The following is a 23342-nucleotide window of genomic DNA, read 5'->3' as shown; positions in this document are numbered from 1 at the left end:
TTCCTACATTTCTTGATTTCCTCTTGGGGAATCGAACTCACGTCGTTCCGACTGAATCAAGCAACCTTTTTACCATACCGACTCCTTCGTCCCCTCACCAATAGATGTTTTAGTACCGGGCAAGTTGGCCGTGCGGTTAAGGGCGCGCAGCTGTGAACTTGCATCAGAAAGATAGTGGGCTCGAACCCCACTGTCGGCAGTCCTGAAGAGGGTTTTTCGGTGGTTCCCCATTTTTACACCAGGCAAATGCTGGGACTGTACCTTAATTAAGACCACGGCCGCTTCCTTCCCGCTCCTAGGCCTTTCCTATCCCATCGTCGCCATATGATCTATCTGTGTCGGTGCGACGTAAAGCAAATTGTAAAAAAAAAAAAAAAAAAAAAAAAGTTTAGTTGGATGTTAAATAGTAGGCCTACTTCATGATCTAGAATCTTTTGTGGTGGTGGTTATGGTTTTAAGGGGAAGTAGAACGGTAGAACCTAAACCGTCGGCGTCTCAAAAGAACAAGAGTTGAGCAAGGGAGGGTCGGATAGGATAGAAGAAAGTGAGGAGCCTAGCACAAGTAAGCGGACGCAATGCCAGGACTCAGCTAAGGGCCCCGTTATCGCCAACCCACGTTGCCAAATTCAGAGCCTCCGGTCCCCTTTTAGTCACATATTACGACAGGCAGGGGATACCGTGGGTGTTATTCTACCGCCTCCACGCGCAGGGGGACGAGAATCGATTCAGAAATCTCTTCTTTGTGGGGAAATTGCTCTTGCAATTATTGATTCTAGATCGTTTGATGGCGAAAGATCTCTATGAAATACACGTAATGATCCTTACACGACCTATAGCTGAAAACATTCTAATGAAAGCCAGTCTGAATGGCTCAGACATTTAGAGCTCTGGTCTTCTTAGCCCAAGTTGGCAAGTTCGATTCTGGCCAATTCCGGTGATATTTTAAGGTGCTCAAATATCGTACGTCAGCCTCTTGTTAGATTTACCGGCACGAGAGATGACCTAAACACACGCATGGTGGGAAAGGAGTTTCTCCCCCACTACTGCGTAACTCCATACGCTGGCCGCCAGAGAGAGGAGACAGTGAGGGACAGAAGAGTTCTTATAGACTGAACACACGTGACTCAGTCTGTCACCTCACCCGATCTCTCTTAGATCATTCTTAGATCAGCCTTTTAGGCTGAAGATCATGCAGTTTTCAAGATTCAAAAGGCTAGCGCTTTGCCGCCTGAGCTACTCAGCCAAGTCTACATAGACGTGATATGCTACTATGTTTCAACATAACCTCTGTCTGTCATTTTTAGATCAGGTCTTTGGGCTGATGACCATGCAGTTTTTCAGGAGGCTTATCACTTAGGTAGATCGTTTTGGGACTCGGAAGATGGATAGATATTTGTACCATATTCAGAATTATGACATCATAAGTAAGTGCTGTGGACTAAAAGCGAAACAATCAACTTTGTATTTCCTGCCTCAGCAAATTCATCCGACGCTACTGAGCCTGCTCGTAGTCATCTTTTGCTGAGAAGTGCATATTGTCACGACCTCGCTTCATAATACATTTTGCTGCATTCCCTCTCCGTACTTAGTTAACGTGGTTGTTAGCTTCTAGACTTTATATACTGATAAGTTTCAACATCATCTCTGTCTAATAGCCTTGCCGTTTTCAAGAAGATTTTCCCCTTAGCTAGGCCGCTTTCAAATACGGAAGGTGGTAGTAGAGGTGGTGATAGCGGCGGTGTCCCGGTCGAGTAGGGGATTTTAACTTTTAATTCCTGTAGATCGAAGGTCGGGTGTTTGGATGAAACGCAAGCTTTTAAATCACACTCATTTAGTTAGCACGCTAGTCTGTGGTCCAAAGGAAGAAACCCCAGGTTCTATTCCCAGTCTGGTCTGCGATTTCAACTTTCAATTCCTGTAGCTGGAAGGTTGGGTGTTTGCAAAAGAGGCCCTATAATGCCTTAAGCCACCCTGCAGAGCTACTTATATATAAGTAATCCATACGTATTAGGCCTTACACCACCTGCAAAATCCACAGCCACCCTACAGTTGTAGCTCGAACTATTTTTGTTCAGAATTCCAAGTTCAGCTCCGAGTCCCCGACGTTGCTCTCCAAAGTCACGCACATATGACTAAAGCGTACGTATTAGATGTTACTCCACCTCCCTAGTCCAATACGAATAAAGTATTGTCGCCATCTTGTTTGGAATTCCAAGTTCAGTTCCGAGTCCCCAAGGTCACCCTACAAAGCTATTGTCATATAAGCAATGCATATGTATTAGCCCTTACACCACCTCTCTAGTCCTATTAGAACAATGTATATCGGCCATTTTGCTCAGAATTCCTAATTCAACTCCGAGACCATGAGGTCACCCCCAAAGTTATTCCTATATAAGCAATCCATATGTATTAGGCCTTAAATCACCTCTCTAGTCCCATTAGAATGTATAGTCGACATCTTGTTCAGAATTCCAAGCCCAGCTTAGAGGCGTTGAGATCGCTCTGCAAAGTTATTCCCATATAAGCAATACACACGTACTAGGCCTTACACCACATCTCTAGTACCATACTAACAATGTATTGCCGCGGTCTTGTTCAGAATTCCAAGTCAGCTCCAAGGCCCTGCTGTAGCCCTTCACCATATCCCATAAGTACAATGCATAGTCGCATCTTGTCTGGTTAGGTTAAGCTTGTAAGGTTAAGCTCACAATCTTGGGCTTCGAACTTGAATCTGTAAAGTTAACGCCCCTTAGAGGTTAAGTCTGGAGTCAAATCCACGCGTGTTAGGTTAAGCTTACACTCTTGTCCATAACGGCGTTAGCTGTTAGGTTAAGCTTTCACTCTTGGGTATCGAACTTATGTCTGTAAAGTTAAGCCTGGGGTCGAACCCGGTCCTGTAAGGTTAAACCTGCACACGCAGCCAGTGTTAGGTTATGGCGTCATGTGAGGTTAAGCATGCACTTTTAGCCAGCAGCTCGCATTTCCAATCACCCGCGCTGTGACGTCAGCCTCCTCCCAGGGGCCAGCGGAGGCGGAGGTTGCCGGAGCCCTGCAAAACCTCTACTAAAGTGTTTTCTACAACTTTTGTGTTATTTTGTATCATCAGAAACCGTCTGCTAGAGACTCTGCTTAACGCTGTCTAAACCGTTAAAATATTCTTAAACTATGTTTGTAAGAATGATCAAGTATGAAAAAATCCGCGACACCACACCTCATGTGTATAAGGAAACCCTCAACTACAATTTCCATGTCTTCGCCATGAGACCTAAATTAGTATGCACATCTCCGTTGAACCGCAATGACAGAGGCAGAATAATCATTCCCATGCAAGTGGAGTCGAGGACAGAATCTAAAATTAATGAACGAAGTTTTTTACTAATCCATTTCACTGCAACGAGTAGCTAAAACTGGTATGTTTTTCCTAATCCACTTGGTGGTTTCTTTTTACGTAACTCACGGGGTACAGTCACTTGGATTAGCATCACCTCGTCAGCGTGGTTGCAGCCGTGAGGAAAAGCTAATTACTTAATAACGAAATAAAATATTTTATTCATAATATAACCCGGTTGGCGTACGACTATCAACAGAAAATGTACTTTGTGAAAATGACTTATAGGAGCTATGAAATTATACTTAACAATGGCTTAAGGTAACTATGACAAAGACAGGTTACATGCATGCGCTATAAAGCTGTTAGTAACGCTTTCTGTGTGTCGCTTTTGACCAAGCAGGCCCTCTTTAAACATGCATTCTGTGTTACTATAAGACGTTTGTCTACAAACTTCTTAACTGTCGTGTTGCAGGGGAGACCCTTCTCAAGATGGCGACCAGCTGGACTACCAGGCTGGTATGATGTATGGAGAGTATCTGCAGTTAGACAAGATCCTGGGAGCACAGCGCTTACTCAGTGCGCAAGGCGGCAGGACTGTCCATGACGAACACCTCTTCATCATCACTCATCAAGGTGCTCATTGTATTATTTATTTAGTTCTATCTTTCGTTTCTTTTTTTCTTTTCCTTTTTTGCTAGTGGTCGCACTAAAACATCGAATATACTTCGGCGACGCAAGAAAGGAAAAGGGCTAGGATTGGGAAGGTAGCTGTCGTGGCCTTAATTGAGGAAACAACGGAAAGCTATCTTTAGGGTTGCCAATAGAGGAATTCGCACCTAGCATCTCCCAAATGCGAGCCTAACCGCATGGTCAACTCGCTGGGTTTGCATTATTCTATTGCTTTAGATAGCATACAAATCTTATATTACCCAAACAAAGGTTTGGCGAAATGGAAATAACCGTTCTAAGGACACTGAGTACTCCTCAGTATGCGAATTATGTAAGTCAAGTCTACATTAGCAGACCCATTTCTTCTTTTATTGTAAAGCATTTAATAAATATTTTAATACATTTAAATGAGTTTAAATCGAGTTAACCGAGTTATTTGTAAGCGTAATTTCTGTCAAAAATATAAATGGATACATTTTAAAAATATAGTTAACGATACATTGGTTCATATCTCATTATTTTTCATTCAAATAATATCCAATTTTCTACACACATTAGAAATGGATAATGCCAGATTACCTGTTATTTTAATTAATTTTGATTAGAATGCAGGAATATTAACTTTTGAAAGAATGTTTTTCTCTGGTAGGATATGTATTCAATATCTCATCATATTAAGTAGTGTAGAACTTATTAGCTTTGATGGTTTTTGAGTTATTTGTACCTAAAAGTTCAAAAAGTTCAGTTACGTGAAACAGCTTCTAAAGACAACAGCGTCCTTTTTCAGACAGATCCCACCTGTTACTATTTCTTGACGGACGCAGTATTTTTTCGGCGTCCCTTGGCACAGATCAGAGAAAATATAGCTACTACCGATGTCTCGGTCGCATTTATGGCTGTGGCAGTATGGAAGCTGTTGGGATGCTTACTATCTCCATCTCACGAGAAGTCGCGACAGCTTGTAGGTGCGGCACGAAAAACAGATACTACATTCTTAGCTACAAACATTAGTTGTGACAGACTCTCTGAATCAGAGCACATTCCTTATTGAACGGTTCACTATGCAGTACTTATCAATTATAGTAAATGTGTAGCTAAAGAGCAATTGCACTACAACTTTGAAGCTTCACGATACCGTCTCAATCGCAGGAATCATCACGGACTGGACCGATGTTTATTGTCAGGCCTTGAGACTTGAGACTGGCGCATGCGCGACAACCATGCTTACCCCCGCATCCACGCGACTTCTCGTCAGGCGACCAGTGCTGAGTAATGAATGACATTCAGAACGCGACTAGTGCATGAGAATGATGCGAAAGGTGCTACTAGTAGGGCAATTCGTGCTCTAATAACACTTTATCGCTCGGTGATCTGGACTGAAGGCTTAAGCAAGCGCACAGACGCTCAATGGGACAGAGGCTACGTTCTTAATTTATTTTCGGCACTTAGGGAATGGAGTTCAACAGCCCCGTACAATTACTGAACATGTGATTCCTAGCTAATCACCGACATTTTTATAGCGTCTCTTCTGATAAATGTAATTGAGAAGGAGGGGGGAAATGGGCAGATACAGTAGAATGGACGATTGAACCATTTTCCTGAAGTTGAAATCGGAAGTGGTAAAGAATTTCAAGGATGTTTTTGGACAGTGGAATTCGGAACTCGTCTCTGCAGTCTGTTTGCCCTTACAACACTGGCGAGTTCTTCAACGCACTGATTGTTCCATGGGCGTTGAAGAGGAGCTGTCCAATTTTAGAAACACACACCGTACAGGTGGCAGAACTATCATAGAACTGTAGAAAGGCAATCTCTCTCACTCCCTCTCTCCCAGCCTCTATGATGAAGTCAGTTAATCGTAGTCATTCTGTTTCCAGAATAACGGATTCGATTCTATCGAAATTCTGTGCCATTTCAGAACATTTAACTGAAGTAACTCCTTGTCGTTTGATTCCGGCGCGATTACTCCTGTAAGAAAAAATATCGGATACCCAGCATATCCTAAAATTTATTTGAATTGAAGGGACCTTAAACAAATTACATGATTATAATTCTTCTTCTGGTGTCCTCTCCTCACAGAGGGTTGACGACCATCATGAAGTATTATTTTCCTATTTTGAGCTTCCCGTATCAGAATATCCCTGCCGTCCAGCGTGCCTACTTTGATCAGCTGTATCAGGCTATATTTGTCATTTCGGAAGATCTGATCGAAATAGGCTGCTTTCCTGGGTTTGCGTGAGAGAATACTTCATATGATTTCTCGACGGAGTACATCCTCGTTGGATACGTGTCCATCCTTCGACACCATAAAGCAGCACCGGTAACACAAAACACTGCACGACACGCCAAACTGTTTCCAATCGGAGGTCATGGTTACACACAAAATATTTTAATTTAAAGGCGTTCTTAGTATACCTGGAAGGACGTGGGTTCGATTCCCAGTTAGGAAGTAGACAAATGTAAGAAACGAGATTTCCACTTACGGAGATGCACATGGCCTTGAGGTTCACTCAGCCTACACCAAGAAATGAGTGCCAGGTTTATTTCTGGGTACAATGGGTGGCCAAGCGTAGAGCTAACTCTACCCCACGAAGTGCCGAGGTTACGGATAATATAAGCCTTTACCTTCCACTCCTCCAAGGGCCTTCATGGCCTGTACGGAGGTGGCTTTCCTTTGCTTTTACTTCTTGCAATGCCAATTCTTGTTTTGCTATCTATGTCCCACACTTGTGCCGAGGTACTTTGAAATGTTGCACCATTTCAAAAATGTTTTCGTTCAGGTTAATTAGAGCGTTGGTGATTTTCTGTTTGCTGATTACTATGATTTGTGTTTTTTGAATACTTATTTCAAGGTTGGATTCTTTGCATACCTCGTTGATGTCGTTCAAAAAGAATCGATCTTTTCAATTACCAGTAGATATCACGATGTCATCTGCAAAGCGAAGGCTGTTTATTTGCTTTCTGTTGATCCTCATTCCTTTATCAACTTCAGCGTGGGAAATTCTAAAATATACCTTCAGGGTATGCAACTTTGTCTCACATTCTTCAGTACCGTGCTCTCCAATTTTCATGTAAACTGTTTGGTTACAGTACAACTTCTTCATGTTCACACACTTACTCTCAAGCCTAATATGTATCAGCTAATGTTTAAGGATATCATGTTTAATGCTGTCAAATCACTTTGTCATATACAGTGAAGCAAACTAAGATAGTTTGTTGTTGGTTTTATTATTATTATTATTATTATTATTATTATTATTATTAAACAATCACTTTACTCACAGCGATTTCATTACCATAAGTTCTTATTTTCTGAGCTTCTGAAATCAGAACTAATTCAATGTTCAATGTTATTTGCTTTACGTACAACAAAGTACTTTTATGGTTTTCGGAGACGCCGAGGTGCCGAAATTTAATCCCGCATTTGACAGAGTACAACATCCAAAACTTGTAGAAGTCCTAAAGGATATAGGAGTTGACAGCAAAGATATCCGCATTATTGAGAAACTTTACTGGAGACAAAAGGCCGTTGTCCGAATCGGAAATCAAACTACAAAAGAGATAGCCATCCATAGAGGAGTTAGACAAGGTTGCGTTTTATCTCCATTGTTATTCAACCTTTACTCGGTAAAATGTTCAAAACAGCTTTAGAAAATCACCAATATGGAATAAATGTAAATGGTGGCATAATTAACAACATACGATATGGGGATGATACAGTCATCTTGTGTGACAATTTTGAAGGACTCCAACTCCTGCTCAATAATATTAGTGCAGTAAGGCAGGACGTGGGACTAAAAATAAATGCACCGAGCTCGATAGCTGCAGTCGCTTAAGTGCGGCCAGTATCCAGTATTCAGGAGATAGTGGGTTCGAACCCCACTGTCGGTAGCCCTAAATATGGTTTTCCGTGGTTTCCCATTTTCACATCAGGCAAATGCTGGGGCTGTACCTTAATTAAGGCCACGGCCGCTTCCTTCCCAGTCCTAGCCCTTTCCTGTTCCATCGTCGCCATAAGACCTGTCTGTGTCGGTGCGACGTAAAGCCAATAGCCAAAAAATAAAAAAATGTAAACAAGACCAAGTTCATGATCTTCAGCAGACGTGCCAATGCTGAGGCAATCTTACAACTAAACAACCGACAGACTGAGAGAGTAACCACTTTTAAATATCTGGGTGCCATTGTCACTGAAGAACTTGATCCCGAGAAAGAAGTGAAACAGAGGATAGCAGTAGAACGAAGAATATTTACAAAAATGAAATATTTATTTTGCAATGACTACTTAAATTTAAAACTTAGACAGAGGATGGTCAAGTGCTATATATGATCAGCCTTGCTATAAGGTGTGGAAACATGGACTCTTAAGAACATATCAGTGAAACGCTTGGAAGCCTTTGAAATGTGGATCCACCGTAGGATGCTCAGGATTTCGTGGGTTGCACGACTAACGAACCAAGAAGTACTCAGAAGGGCAAGAGCAAGTCGGGAACTCGTTCAAACATTAAAACACCGAAAGATCTCTTACCTTGGCCACATCCTTAGAAATGACCGTTACCTTATCTTACAGCGGACTGTACAAGGCAAAATAATAATAATAATAATAATAATAATAATAATAATAATGTTATTTGCTTTACGTCTCACTAACTACTTTTACGGTCTTCGGAGACGCGGAGGTGCCGGAATTTAGTCCTGCAGGAGTTCTTTTACGTGCCAGTAAATCTACCGACACGAGGCTGTCGTATTTGAGCACCTTCAAATACCACCGGACTGAGCCAGGATCGAACCTGCCAAGTTGGGGTCAGAAGGCCAGCGCCTTAACCGTTTGAGCCACTCAGCCCGGCTAAGGCAAAATACAGGGTCGAAGAGGTGTAGGGAGGAGGCGAACATCATGGCTTGGAAACATCAAAGAATGGACTGGAATTCACAGTGTTGAAGTACTTTTCCACCTAGCAAGAGATCGTACTGCATTCGCCACAGTGATCGCCAACGTCAGAGGGACCAGATATGGTACTGTGAAAAAGAAGAAGAAGTTCTTTTACGTGCCAGTAAATCTACTGACACGAGACTGACGTATTTGAGCACCCTCAAATACCACCGGACTGAGCCAGGATCGAACCTGCCAAGTTGGGGTCAGAAGGCCAGCGCCTCAACCGTCTGAGCCACTCGGTCCGGCGAAATCAGAACTACAGCTCACTGTCTGGTTCCGTGTCTGAATGGTCAGCGTCGAAGCCTGCGATTCGGAGGTCACAAGATTCAATTCTCGACCGGCTCGGGGATTTTAAACGAGTCTGGTCAGTTCCTCTAACTCGGGAAATGAGTGTTTGTGTTTGCCACAACACACAACGCACGCACTACTAACCATCACAGGAACACGAAATAGTGAATATATCCCTCCACATAGAGTTGGTGTCCGAAAGGGCATTCGGCCTTAAACACATGTGCGACTCAGTTCACACCCCAGGGTGTGGAAAAAGCGGAAGCAGAAGAATAAGAAGAATTACTTGTTAGTGATTGTGAGGTGCTGAACATTGCTCTCAATGACACTCGTATTGTGTCCTCTTGCTTTTCCTGACTTCTGTAGCATAGTCGGTACTTGTGTTTACAAAATAGTGGGTTTGATTCCGTCTAGGGCAGGGATGGCAAACCTTTACCGACTAGCCTGTCAATTAAGGACTTGTGCATTACTTTTTGCCGGCCCCGCGGTGTAGAGGTAGCGTGCCTGCGTCTTACCCGGAGGACCCTGGTTCGATTCCCGGCCAGGTCAGGGATTTTTACCTGCGTCTGAGGGCTGGTTTGAGCTCCACTTAGCCTACGTGATTACAATTGAGGAGCTATCTGACGGTGAGATGGCGGCCCCGGTCTAGAGAACCATGAATAACGGCCGAGAGTATCCGTCGTGCTGACCACACGACACCTCGTAATCTGCAGGCCTTCGGGCTGAGCAGCGGTCGCTTGGTAGGCCATGGCCCCATTGGGGGAGGGTATTACTTCTTACTGTCCAGTGTCATCGGTTATTTTCGTTTAAAATCATCACGAAACCCCCTCATTTGACTTCGAATAGGCTTTAGATTGACTAACATAAAAATCCATTCGACTTAATGTTTCATGATTATATTTTGCAAACACCACTGAAAATTATATTTTGAAAACCAGTAAATTTTAAGAATAAGGCATATTTTTGCTTTAACCTAATAAAATTTGTAAGAAATATGACCATATAATTAATTGAGACATACATTTTTATTAAAGCGTAATATTAAAATACGCTGTGTTGCTAGATTTTAGACAAAGTTTTTATACACGTGGAAGACAGTAAAATACCGTATGTGAATGTTGTCTGACGTGCCGCAGAAGTCGTATCATAAGTTGGCCATTCCTGGTCTAGGGCAATGAGGGTGTTCGAATGTGACTGTTGCGCGGAGTTGTTTTTTTCGGCACATTTAGCGGGGCAAAATCACGTTATCCTAGCGTCTCTTAATAACTGTAGCATTGGAAATGACATCTCTGCTATTTATTAGAACGTTAATAGTATTTCGTATTCGAACATAACTTCGTCTCTAGTATTACTTCATGATGGAGTTTTATGTTTCTTTTGCTTATATTTATTTGGAACAGCAATATATTTGGCAGCCAGCCGTCTTCGCCGAAGTGTTGTTTGTTTTTAGCCAGTGTGGAGGAAGTGATATGTTTCTATAACGCAGTTAAGCTGATAAGAGCGAAAAGGAATTGAATGACGCCGTAACGTGATCGCCTTCCATTGAACACATCCGAGTCAATGCCATCTGTCTCGTAGTGAGAAAGATAAGCTCATCGACCTTTATCTTACTATTCCGAAACATTGGCACGGCCTTCTGAGTTTGATTAACTCGTGGCTAGCGCATAATAGTATTGATTTCGAGTTTGTGTCGTTTCCAGCCGTCCTGTTTAAGATTATTCTAGTGGGAAGTATTAGTTAATTATTTTGTATCATACTATGACGTAATTGCCAATTTCCCGTGAAAGTTACACTTCACCGTACTGTAATTATAATTTTTTTTGCTAGGGGCTTTACGTCGCACCGACACAGATAGGTCTTATGGCGACGATAGGATAGGAAAGGCCTAGGAGTTGGAAGGAAGCGGCCGTGGCCTTAATTAAGGTACAACCTCAGCATTTGCCTGGTGTGAAAATAGGAAACCACGGAAAACCATCTTCAGGGCTGCCGATAGTGGGATTCGAACCTACTATCTCCCGGATGCAAGCTCACAGCCGCGCGCCTCTACGCGTACGGCCAACTCGCCCGGTGTAATTATAATTACTTTCCCTACTGTTTTGTTACAAACCGTCCGACTCGTAGGCTGAATTGTCAGCGTACTGGCCTTCGGTTCAGAGGGTCCCGGCCGGGTCGGAGATTTTAATCGCTTCTGATTAATTCTTCTGGCTCGGGGACTGGGTATTTGTGTCCGCCCCAACACTCTCCTCTTCATATTCACACTACACTACCAACCACCACAGAAACACGCAATAGTGATTACATCCTTCCATATAGGATTGGCGTCAGGAAGGGCATCCGGCTGTAAAACAGGGCCAAATCCACATCTGCGACGCAGTTCGCACCCGCGACCCTACAGGTGTGGGAAAAGCGGTAGGAAAAGAAGACTGTTTTGTTAGAAACCATCGCTGATCGGTTGACACCATTTCAAAGTAATGTAAACACGGACAGTCAGAGATTATACATCCGCGAACACCAAATTTAACCTTGTTGAATTGTTTCTGCACCTGATTCGAGAACTGTGGCCTACATTCCCACCTCAAGCAATCTGCCGCTATTACCATATTGACTAATGCCAGGGGCGTAACCAATATGATACGGACCGAGCTCGATAGCTGCAGTCGCTTAAGTGCGGCCAGTATCCAGTATTCGGGAGATAGTAGGTTCGAACCCCACTGTCGGCAGCCCTGAAAATGGTTTTCCGTGGTTTCCCATTTTCACACCAGGCAAATGCTGGGGCTGTACCTTAATTAAGGCCACGGCCAATTCCTTCCCACTCTTAGCCCTTTCCTGTCCCATCGTCGCCGTAAGACCTATCTGTGTTAGTGCGACGTAAAACAACTAGCAAAAAAAAAAATATGATACGGGCCCGCATGCCACAATACATATTCGGGCCCCCTCAAATGAAATGTCAAACTTATGAATAACTAATATAAACGTAATTAAAGCAGGTAGAACTAACGCAGTATATTGTCAAATTATTTATGAACAAATAGATTATTAACTATTGTAAGATTATTCGAAAATAATTTATTATTCAAAAGTAATGTTTCATAGGTTTTTATTTGACAGCCTCCGTGGTTTAATGGCTAAGCTACCGTACACCACTTCGAAATTCGTACTTAAAATTGGTTTTAATTTTTCAGTAGTACAGAACTATACGGCCGCCTCTGTGGTGTAGTGGTTAGCGTGATTAGCTGCCACCCCCGGAGGTCCGGGTTCGATTCCCGGCTCTGCCACGAAATTTGAAAAGTGGTACGAGGGCTGGAACGGGGTCCACTCAGCCTCGGGAGGTCAACTGAGTAGAGGTGGGTTGGATTCCCACCTCAGCCATCCTCGAAGTGGTTTTCCGTGGTTTCCCACTTCACCTCCAGACGAATGCCGGGATGGTCCCTAACTTAAGGCCACGGCCGCTTCCTTCCCTCATCCTTGCCTATCCCTTCCAATCTTCCCATCCCCCTACAAGGCCCCTGTTCACCATAGCAGGTGAGGCCGCCTGGGCGAGGTACTGGTTATACTCCCCAGTTGTATCCCCCGACCAAGAGTCTGAAGCTCCAGGACACTGCCCTTGAGGCGGTAGAGGTGGGATCCCTCGCTGAGTCCGAGGGAAAAACCGAACCTGGAGGGTAAACAGATGATGATGATGATGATGACAGAACTATACTCTGTAACCGATACTGAAGTCACAATTATACTATTTTAATGAAAATGAAAACCTACAACCTGTTTTCCAGTCTTTTGACCGGGTCAGGGATGTAATGAATGAACCAGATATAGGCTATTATTACAATGGGGTCGCCACTCCCAAGCTGATATTAATGACTGATAAATGCTATGAAATGAGTATGGAGAGTGTTGGTGGATTGAAAGATGACAGGGAAAACCGGAGTACCCTGAGAAAAACCTGTTCCGCCTCCGCTTTGTCCAGCACAAATCTCACATGGAGTGACCGGGATTTGAACCACGGTATCCAGTGGTGAGAAGCCGACGCGCTGCCCTCTGAGCCACGGAGGCTCCCACTCTAATATACGAACGAAATTAAACCCAAAACTGTTCAAATAAAGTTTTTTTAAATATCAAACCGCGCAACTGATAAGCTCTGGTGTAAGTACATCACCTGTGGTGTAGGCGTTAGTGTGATTATCTGCCACCCCCAGAGGCCCGGGTTTGATTCCCGTCTCAGCCACGAAATTTGAAAAGTGGGCTGGAACGGGGTCCACTCAGCCTTGGGAGGTCAGCTGAGTAGAGGTGGGTTCGATTCCCATCTCAGCCATCCTGAAAGTGGTTTTCCGTGGTTTCGCACTTCTTCTCCAGGCAAATGCCGGGATTGTACCTAACTTAAGGCCACGGCCGCTTCCTACCCTTTTCATTGTCTATCCCTTCCAATCTTCCCATCCCCCCGCAAGGCCCCTGCTCAGCATAGCAGGTGAGGCCGGCTGGGCGAGGTACTGGTCCTCCACAACAGTTGTATCCCCGACCCAGAGTCTGAAGTTCCAGGACACTGCCCTTGAGGTGGTAGAGGTGCGATCCCTCGCTGAGTCAGAGGGAGAAACCGACCCTGGAGGGTAAACAGATAAAGAAGAAGAAAAAGAAGAAGTAAGTACGGTACATCATGTTATTACCTTCGCGCAAAGAGTTCTCGTTCGAAACTGGGTTGACTGATTGTTACTACATCAAGTTTTGTTGGAATTAAACATTGTTGTCGAATAAATTTGTGACAAACGTTAAATGATAGCAAATTATGTGCATAATACGATGTGAGGTACACTATACATCAAGAAAACATCATTTTCTAACGAAAATATTATATTTTGATATCAGTTTTCATTGCTGTAATTATTTCTTGAATAATTTGGTGCAGGACTTTTGTGAGGAGTATGTCGTGGTGTTGCGAGAGACAGCAAGGGCTTTGTTTTTTGCTAGTTGCTTTACGTCGCACCGACACAGATAGGTCTTATGGGAACGATGGGGCAGGGAAGGCCTAGGAATGGGAAGAAAGCGGCCGTGCCCTTAATTAAGGTATAGCCCCAGCATTTGCCTGATGTGAAAATGGGAAACCACGGCAGAGCTGCCGACAGTGGGGTTCGAACCCACTGTCTCCCGGATGTGAGCTCACAGCTGCGCGCTCCTAACCGCACGGCCAACTCGCCCGGTAAACTGTGCTATAATAACTGTTGATACATGCAACCGAATGGCAATTCCTGTAAGTAAAATTTGTAAAAACTAACTTTTTGTCGTGAATATGATCTTCTGACCATTTCCATGCAGAGTGACATTAGGCTAGATATATTTTCTTTTTATGTTTCCGCGAGGAGTCTGCGCGGCAATTTGAAGGCGCGGCCCACGGCATTGACGCCCCTGACTAATGCATAGGTTAATCCATTTCCGACAGATAAATATCGCGTATATCACAGTATATCATAAAATTCGTTTTACCTTCATTAATCCGGGATCGTAGGACCATGTTTACGACTCTGGTAGCTTAATGGACTGTTCACTGCTTCAAATAACATTCATTTTGACGTTTTATTATCACATAACTTCATGTACATACCTCTCCGAACTTTCATGCCAAAACACACACAAAGAAACAAGAAAGTCGGTGGATGAGTCAAACATGGATGATGTGCGCGGTGACGTATCAAGTTTATTTATAATAATTAAAATAAGTAGGCCGGCCCCGTGGTTAGGGGTAGTGTGCCTGCCTTTTACCCGGGGGCCCCGGATTCGATTCCCGGCCAGGTCAAATATTTATACATGGACCTGAGGGCTGGTTCGAGGTCCACTCAGCCTAACATGATTAGAATCGAGGAGCTATCTGACTGTGAGATAGCGGTCCCGGTCTAGAAAGCCAAGAATAACGGCCGAGAGGAATCGTCGTACTGACACCTCGTAACCTGCAGGCCTTCGGGCGGAGCAGCGGTCGCTTGGTAGGCGAAGGCCCTTCAAGGGCTGTAGTGCCATGGGGTTAGTTAGTTAGTTAGTTAGTTAGTTAGTTAGTTAGTTAGTTAGTTAGTTAGTTAGTTAAAATAAGTCTATTTATTCACTATAGTTTGAAATAAAACATTGTACGCAACAGCCACTAGAGTGATAAGTTAATGTTTAGTCGTTTCGAAATTCCCTTCTCGCCTGCGGCTCGGACGTAAACATTTCACTCATAACCCATACGTTTCCGATGTTAAGTGCGCTTTGGGGAACTTTTGTTGATAATGGCAGACCACATTTCCTACTGCCGTTCACAATCGAGCTCGGGAGTTTCTGCAATAACGGCAGGCTCACTTGCCAACTGCCATTCACAATAGAGATGGAGAGTTTTCATTATAATGAGAGGCCCCTTTTCCTAATGCCAGTCACAATCGAGTTGGAGAGATTTGATTATAATCGAGAAATGCAGCGCTATCTAACATATAAAAATCGAGATAAGGACCAAAGTTGACGTTCTCTCCAAATTGAGCAGCGATTGAGTAATCTGCTCTGTGAAATGACTTGCCGTTTAGAAAGCAGTTACCCCGAAACGAAGGTCTGCACCGTCATTGAAATTGCCTCCATGTTTGTTGTATGTTTGTCCAAACCTTACCCGTTTCTCTACGGGGTTGGGTATAAAGTGAGATGAAACTGTTGTGGCGGGTTTTTATGACCGGATGCCCTTCTTGACGTCAACCTCATCAGAGGAGTTAATGAGATGAAATGAATGACGTGATATACGATACTAGGAATGAAGGTGAAATCCGGTGCCGGCACGAAACCTACTCCTGTCGACTAACACCAAGGAGGGTCTGCTCGAGGCTTAACGTCCCCATCCGACGGACAAATCAGTATCAACAGCGTCATATGCCCTCACTCCATATGAGTACTGCGGAGAGGTTTGGAATTTAATCCAGGTTTTTGGCACGCAATTTAGTGATCAGAAAGTGTATACCACCCTACCCTGCCGGCCAACATTCTGACGGGACTCGAACCGGCTAACCTCGGTGTCAGACCCTTTAGACTTCAACGCCTTAACGATCATGGCCACCAGGCGGGCTGTTGAAATTGCCTCCATATTTCAATATTTTCCGGAGCCAAAAAGATATACATTTGAACAGCTTGGAATTTTCCTTCAAAGAAAAGAGTGTCCAGTGACCAAGCGAAATTATGTATATAGCAAAAGTTGTTTAATATGAAGGGACTTTTCACATATAGTCCGCGGATTTTACAGAAAATCAATAGTATAAGACAAAATGGAAGAAAAACTGTTGTAATTTCCCTGTAAATCCCAATTCTGTTCAGTGATTTTTGAATCATATCCATATCTAAACTTTCCCCTGGATGAGTATACTCTAAAAATGAAGTTTGGTCGAGATCTATCCCGCCGTTTCGCCATGATGGTGGAATAGGTGGACAAACAGATACGAAAGCTAAAAATCACTGATACGGTTTTAAATTGACCTAAATCGGATAAATATCTGAAAAAAATAGTAACAAAAACCAAAGCAAAAATATAATACTTAATGTTATTTGCTTTACGTCCCACTAACTACTTTTTAAGGTCTTCGGAGACGCCAAGGTGCCAGAATTTAGTCTCGTAGGAGTTCTTTTACGTGCCAGTAAATCTACCGACACGGGGCTGTCGTATTTGAGCACCTTCAAATACCACCGGACTGAGCCAGGATCGAACCTGCCAAGTTGGGGTTAGAAGGCCAGCGCCTTAACCGTCTGAGCCACTCAGTCCGGCAAAAACAACAACAACAACAACAACAACGAAATTAGACAGCGGACTACTTACAACTTCATTTATATAGATAAGCATGGGCACATTTATAAGTGCAGACTTTTATTTCGAGATATACTGCTTTGAAACGGATGTGATATCAACAAACGGATTCTGCCATCGGACGCCACTTTTAGTGTTCTACATGGATGGTCCTATGACATTTTCTCGTATCTCCTATATTTATGGGTTACATTGATTTAGAAAAATTGAATAGGATGAAAAAAAGAAATGGCGGATGGCTTTTAGTCCCGGGAGTGTCCGAGCACATGTTCGGCTCGCCAGGTACAGGTCTTTTGATTTAACTCCCGTAGGCGACCTGCGCGTCGTGATGAGGATGAAATGATGATGAAGACGACATGTACACCCAGCCCCCGTGCCAGCGAAATTAACCAATGATGGTAGAAATTACCGACCCTGCCGGCAATCGAACCCGGGACCCCTGTGACCAAAGGCCAGCACGCTAACCATTTAGCCATGGAGCCGGACATTGAATAGGATGAAATATGGGTACAGTTTTCACACATTACTTCATTTTCCGGATACTTGTGTGGCAGCTGTAACCATAAAATTTGGCTGGCATAAGACCACTGGTCGTGTCAATGTGGGTACCGAATTTAATGATTCTATCTTTCCTAAAAGTGTGTCAAACGATAAAATTTACGTGTAAAAAGTGCAAAATGAATTTAAAATTGAGAAAGTATCTAAAGTATAAGGGATCGAGACACGACAAAATGTAATAGGACAAATGTTGTAGATCTCTCCAAATTGAATGGCGACTGTGCTATCTGTTTTGTGATATGACTTACCGTTTAGCCACCAATTATCCCGAAACGAAGGTCTGCACCGTCATTGAAATTGCCTCCATATTTCGATATATTCCAGGGCCAAAATGTATACATTTGAACAGCATGGAATTTTTCCCCAAAGGAAAGAGTGTCCGGGTTTCTGGATTAGCACTCGCATGCATACGGAGTAATTAAGGAAGAAAGTAATAGGCCTACAGTTAAGAAAGTTGAAATTAATAGAAAATAGGATTATAACTGAAGAGAGCCGATAGGACAAATATGTAAATACCACGTGGGTGTATTGGAAAATGAAATGTCCCTCACTAAATTGTGATGATATCAGTTACTGGTATAAAAAGGCGGTAACAGAGGAGAAATTTAGGCGCAGGGATTCTTAGGTAAACAGATAAGAAGATGACTTATGGTGTTATTATTACTTAAGCCTAAAGAGGCAAGACAGAGACAAGAAAGTAAAGCGTAAAACGGAAGTAGCAAATGCCAGAAAACACATTACGGTGTGAAATAATGGGCTACACGCCGCGGTGCTCTTCAAATATTAACAGCCCCACTTACAAGTGCTATTCGAAGACGATTGTAACCTCCGATGGTATTCCGCAAATATCCCGCAGAATGGCAGCTTCTACGCAAGGAACAACCATGAGTTTACAGGAATGTTGACGAAAATGGCATTACGTTACTTACCTGTTGGCAAGCAGCCAGAGTCGTTGCCATGGTAATCGGTAGGTTCGTTGACAGTCTGTCGGTCACTCAACAGAGAACATGAAACCCGCAGGAAGTAGTAATTTTCTCCGTTATTTGAAGAGTAAGCGACATTATATTCATAATAAAAGTTGTTTAAAATGAAGGGGCGTTTCGCATATAGTCCACGGATTTAACAGAATAACAATAATATAAGAGGAAATGGAAGAATATTTGTGGTTTTCCTATAAACCCCCAGTATATTCAGATATTTCTAAATAATATGCACAGAGCTCGACAGCTGCAGTCGCTTAAGTGCGGCCAGTACCCAGTATTCGGGAGATAGTAGGTTCGAACCCCACTGTCGGCAGCCCTGAAAATGGTTTTCCGTGGTTTCCCATTTTCACACCAGGCAAATGCTGGGGCTGTACCTTAATTAAGGCCACGGCCGCTTCCTTCCCACTCCTAACCCTTCCCTGTCCCATCGTCGCCACAAGACCTATCTGTGTCGGTGCGACGTAAAACAACTAGCAAAATAATAATAATATGCATATCTAAACCTTCCGCTGGATGAGTATACCGTGATGGTGGAACGGACGGACAAACAGACACGAAAGCTAAAAAACACTGATACGGTCTTATCTAAATAGGGTAAATATCTGAAGAATTAGGAAAACAAACGAAATTACAGACAGTGGACCACCTATAACTTTATTTATATCGTTTAAACATTTACCAACCCTTGAGGGTACATAAATAAGTACAATGCTTCCCACTCATTTAGAAATGACAACGAAGTCGGGAGTCTTCGCTTTGAACCTTCCGCGGTGAGCTCCATTATGTTAACTTAAGACTAAGAATGCAACCTAGCCATATAGTGCACGAGAGTGTGACGTCACGCCCCTATGCAAATGCAATATGCTCGCTGCCAGTTTCCCAGCACCTGTACATCACTGTTGTGCGATGTCGTCATGTGAAAGTTTTCTGGTAACACATTCGGCGTTTAGCCGACAAAATTTATTAAAACTCAAGGTCATAGACCACTCAAGAGAGATCCGGTTTTCTCTAGAGTAAAAAGGAACGTCGAAATTGACGCGCAGGCAGCGTCAATGGCGTCAACTGAAAATGCCTGCACACGTTAGCTGAGGCCTTCCGGTAACACAAAGAGCTTGCGCTTAATCTTTGTTAATCTGATAGTGTTTCAGAAATGGAAACATTTTGTGTGCAACCATGGCAAGCAATTCAAAACTCGGTGTAATACCGGTGCTGCTTTTCGGTGTCGAAGGATGTCGTCAATGAACTGACTGCAGACTTTTGAAACGTGGATATATCGCAAAATGTTGAAGATCCCACAGGAAAACCACGTACTTAGTGCAGTCAAATCACCAGTGGTATCTTAAGGTACAAAAGAAAAGAATTTGATATGAAGAATTCATGAGAACGTCCGCCTCTGTGGTGTAGTGGTTAGTGTCATTAGCTGCCACCCCCGGAGGCCCAGATTCGATTTCCGAGTCTGCCACGAAATTTGAAAAGTGGTACGAGGGCTGGAACGAAGTCCACTCAGCCTCGGGAGGTCAACTGAGTAGAGGGGGGTTCGATTCGTACCTCAACAATCCTCGAAGTGTTTTTCCGTGGTTTTCCACTTCTCATCCAGGCAAATACCGGGATGGTACCTAACTTAAGGCCACGGTCGCTTTCCTCCCTCTTCCTTGCCTATTTTTCCTTCCAATCTTCCCATCCCCCAATAAAGCCCCTGTTCAGCATAGCAGGTGAGCACGCCTAAACGAGGTACTGGTCCTCCACCACAGTTGTATCCCAGACTCGAAGTCTCACGCTCCAGGACACTGCCCTTGAAGCGGTAGAGGTGGGATCCCTCGCTGAGTCCGAGGTAAAAACCAACCCTGGAGGGTAAACGGATTAAGAAGAAGAAGAAGAAGAAGAAGAAGAAGAAGAAGAAGAAGAAGACTGTTCAGTAATGTAATTACTCTTATATAATTCATTTATTTATAAATACTAAAATATTGCGTGTATCTGAGCTTTAGAACACACGATTCTTCATTGTAACCGTGTTAGGCCTCTTCATAAATTTCTGAACTAGATTTATGGTCAAAGTACTGGCCTTGTTGAACGTGTTTTAATTTTTTCCAGAATTCTTTCTTCGGGAAGCTTTGATCTGAATTCATTTATTTATAAATACTAAAATATTACGTGTATCTGAGCTTTAGAACACACGATTCTTCATTGTAACTGTCTTAAGCCTCTTCATAAATTTCTGAACTAGATTTATGGTCAAAGTACTGGCCTTGTTGAACGTGTTTTATGGTTTAATTTTTTTCCAGAATTCTTTTTTTCGGGAAGCTTTGATCTGAATTGAGTTTATGTCCTTGTAAATATGATAAAAAATGGTCTCACAGTGGCATTGCTATGTGTAAATTATAAAATATAAAGCATTACGTTAGAGATTCTGTCATATTTAAGAACACCACCAGCTGATTGGATCTGCCTTGCCAGTGTCCACTGAACATCAATTCTCTCCACCTACTTAAGGAAAAAGGAAAAACCTGGGATTTTCAAAAACTACAGGAACACTATAAATCTGTTCTCAAAATCGTGAGGTAAGTCTGTGCGATCAGGAGAGAGGAAGGACCGAAAATAGGGAGTCTCGCTTTTAAATCCGGGAAGTTGGCACGTCTGCGTATTCGAGGGGAGTGAGTGTTTTCTTTATCAACAACATGACCAAGGGAACATCTTACAAAATATTCATGAGTGAAATAAATACTGTAACTAATGAATAAGTAGCCTTGCCTTATCGGTACAACACAGTAAGTGCTGAACATGATGTCCGTTTTCATACAATTACACTTATGTAATAGCTTCGAGGAAAATTATGTGACACTCATTATAATTCGGTTTCACTGATGCCGTTTATCGCTCTCTCGATCCTGTTTTCCAGGCCTCCAGCAGCTCGTTGATTGTTCTGTAGATTTCCAGTTTGAGGTTTGTACAAAGTAACAAATTACATGTTGGTCAGTGGAAACGAGCTGGCCACAGTCCTCAACTCTCAACTCTTATCACTAAATACGTTCTCAATTAATGAATATTTTATTTTCATGACCGCAGTGTACACTAGATAAACTTTCATCGTACTCTCTTTTTTCTTTTGTTGTTTGTTTTTTACAAGTTGCTTTACGTCGCACCGACACAGATAGGTCTTAGAGCGACGATGGAACAGGAAAGGGCTAGGAGTGGGAAGGAAGCAGCCGTGGCCTTAATTAAAGTACAGCCGCATCATTTGCCTGGTGTGGGAATGGGAAACCACGGAAACCATCTTCAGGGCTGCCGACAGTGGGATTCGAACCCACTATCTTCCAAATATTGGGTACTCTCCGCACTTAAGCGTCTGCAGATATCTAGCTCGTTATTCAACGTATTAGGTCGTGTTCAGTACAGATAGTACATATCGAAGAGATGTTAAATATAGGAAAAAGGTGGCAAACTGAGCACCAGTGGGATCCGAACCCACAACCTTCCTACTTCGCGTCTCTTCGATATATACTGAGCACGACCTAACACATTTAAAGTGTGTTTCAACGTTCTCAATTATTTACACGGAATTTAAACCAGTAAGTGTCACCACACTTTCCTCTTCCTGGTCTTTTTCCAATTATTTTTGATAGGTTCTCGATGTGGATTTGGCCTTGCAGTTCGGCCAGATGCCATTCCTGACGCCAATCCCATGTGGAAGGATGTGTTCACTATTACGAGTCTCTATGGACTGATAGAGTGATGTGTTCTGTGTTTATTGAGAGATATGCACGAAAAAGTGAACTCAAATGCCGAGTCATAGAGCCGGTTTGATCAACCAGACGTACCTAAAGTCCCCGGAGTGATTAGGAACCGAACCGGTATCCTCCCAACCGAAAGCCACTACGCTGACCATTCAGCCATCATGTTAAAAGTAGGTCAACTCTTTCCCTTCTTCTGTCAGCATGTCAGAGGAGTACCGGTGTGGGAAATCTTTCACGTTTTGTTCTGACATTGTCGGTCCCAAGCTGTCGTGCCTGCCTCTTGCCCGGTGGCCCCGGGTTCACTCCCCAGCCAGATTAAGGATGTTTACCTCGACCTGAGGATTGGTTCGAGGTCCACTCAGACTACGTAATTATAATTGAGGAGATATCTGCCGGTGAGATGGCTACCCCGGACTAGAGTATCATGAACAACGGCCGAGAGGACTCGTCGCACTGACCTCTGCGGGCTTTCGGCCTGAACAGCGGTTGCTTGCTAGGCCAAGGCCCATCAGAGCTGTAGCGTCATGCGGCAGGAGCGCGGGGGGGGGGGGTATTGTTCTGATATTACTGCTACATAAAAATACCGGTCCACTATTCTACGTCTAATTGTACACTATAGATCCACCGTATCGTACGCACAGTGAGTGGATTTTCAATGTCCAAAGGGGGAATACCTTTTAAAAGTACGTACGTATCCACACGGAAATCAAGACTCGTCATGTAAGATTAGAAGCGAAGGACATCTTTCTCCACACACAGTCCAACAAGGTGAGAAGGTAGCGCGAGGGACACAATACTTGACATTCAACTAGTGCACTACCGACACTTTGTATGGGAAAAATCTAAGAATTTGATTTCAGTGAGATACCACAATCATGTGTTGGTGGATTGAAGATTTACAGGGATTTATTTGAAATATGGTATGCATTTCTTCAAGGACTTCCATTACCAAAACCTCTTCCTATTTATGACAGAACTTGACTCACGTCACATTTTTAAACAAATTCCAGAGGCACGGCTTTGATGGTAGTGTTATCCGAGAGAAGTGTTGAAGAAACTTCTACCG

General features: G+C 43.3%; 1 protein-coding gene across 1 annotated transcript in view; it reads left to right on the top strand.

Moving 5' to 3' along the window:
• The window catches only part of v (Tryptophan 2,3-dioxygenase vermilion), a 136320-nt gene that overhangs the window by 8092 nt on the left and 104886 nt on the right, over nucleotides 1-23342 (top strand). Inside the window, exon 2 of the mRNA XM_067144227.2 lies at nucleotides 3804-3964. Within this exon, the coding sequence (XP_067000328.2) occupies nucleotides 3804-3964 (161 nt within the window). The remainder of the gene's footprint in view (nucleotides 1-3803; nucleotides 3965-23342) is intronic.

Source organism: Anabrus simplex, chromosome 3, assembly GCF_040414725.1.
Source record: "Anabrus simplex isolate iqAnaSimp1 chromosome 3, ASM4041472v1, whole genome shotgun sequence".
Classification (NCBI taxonomy): domain Eukaryota; kingdom Metazoa; phylum Arthropoda; class Insecta; order Orthoptera; family Tettigoniidae; genus Anabrus; species Anabrus simplex.
Note: the sequence above shows the minus strand (reverse complement) of the source record. Positions and strands in the feature narration are given on the sequence as shown.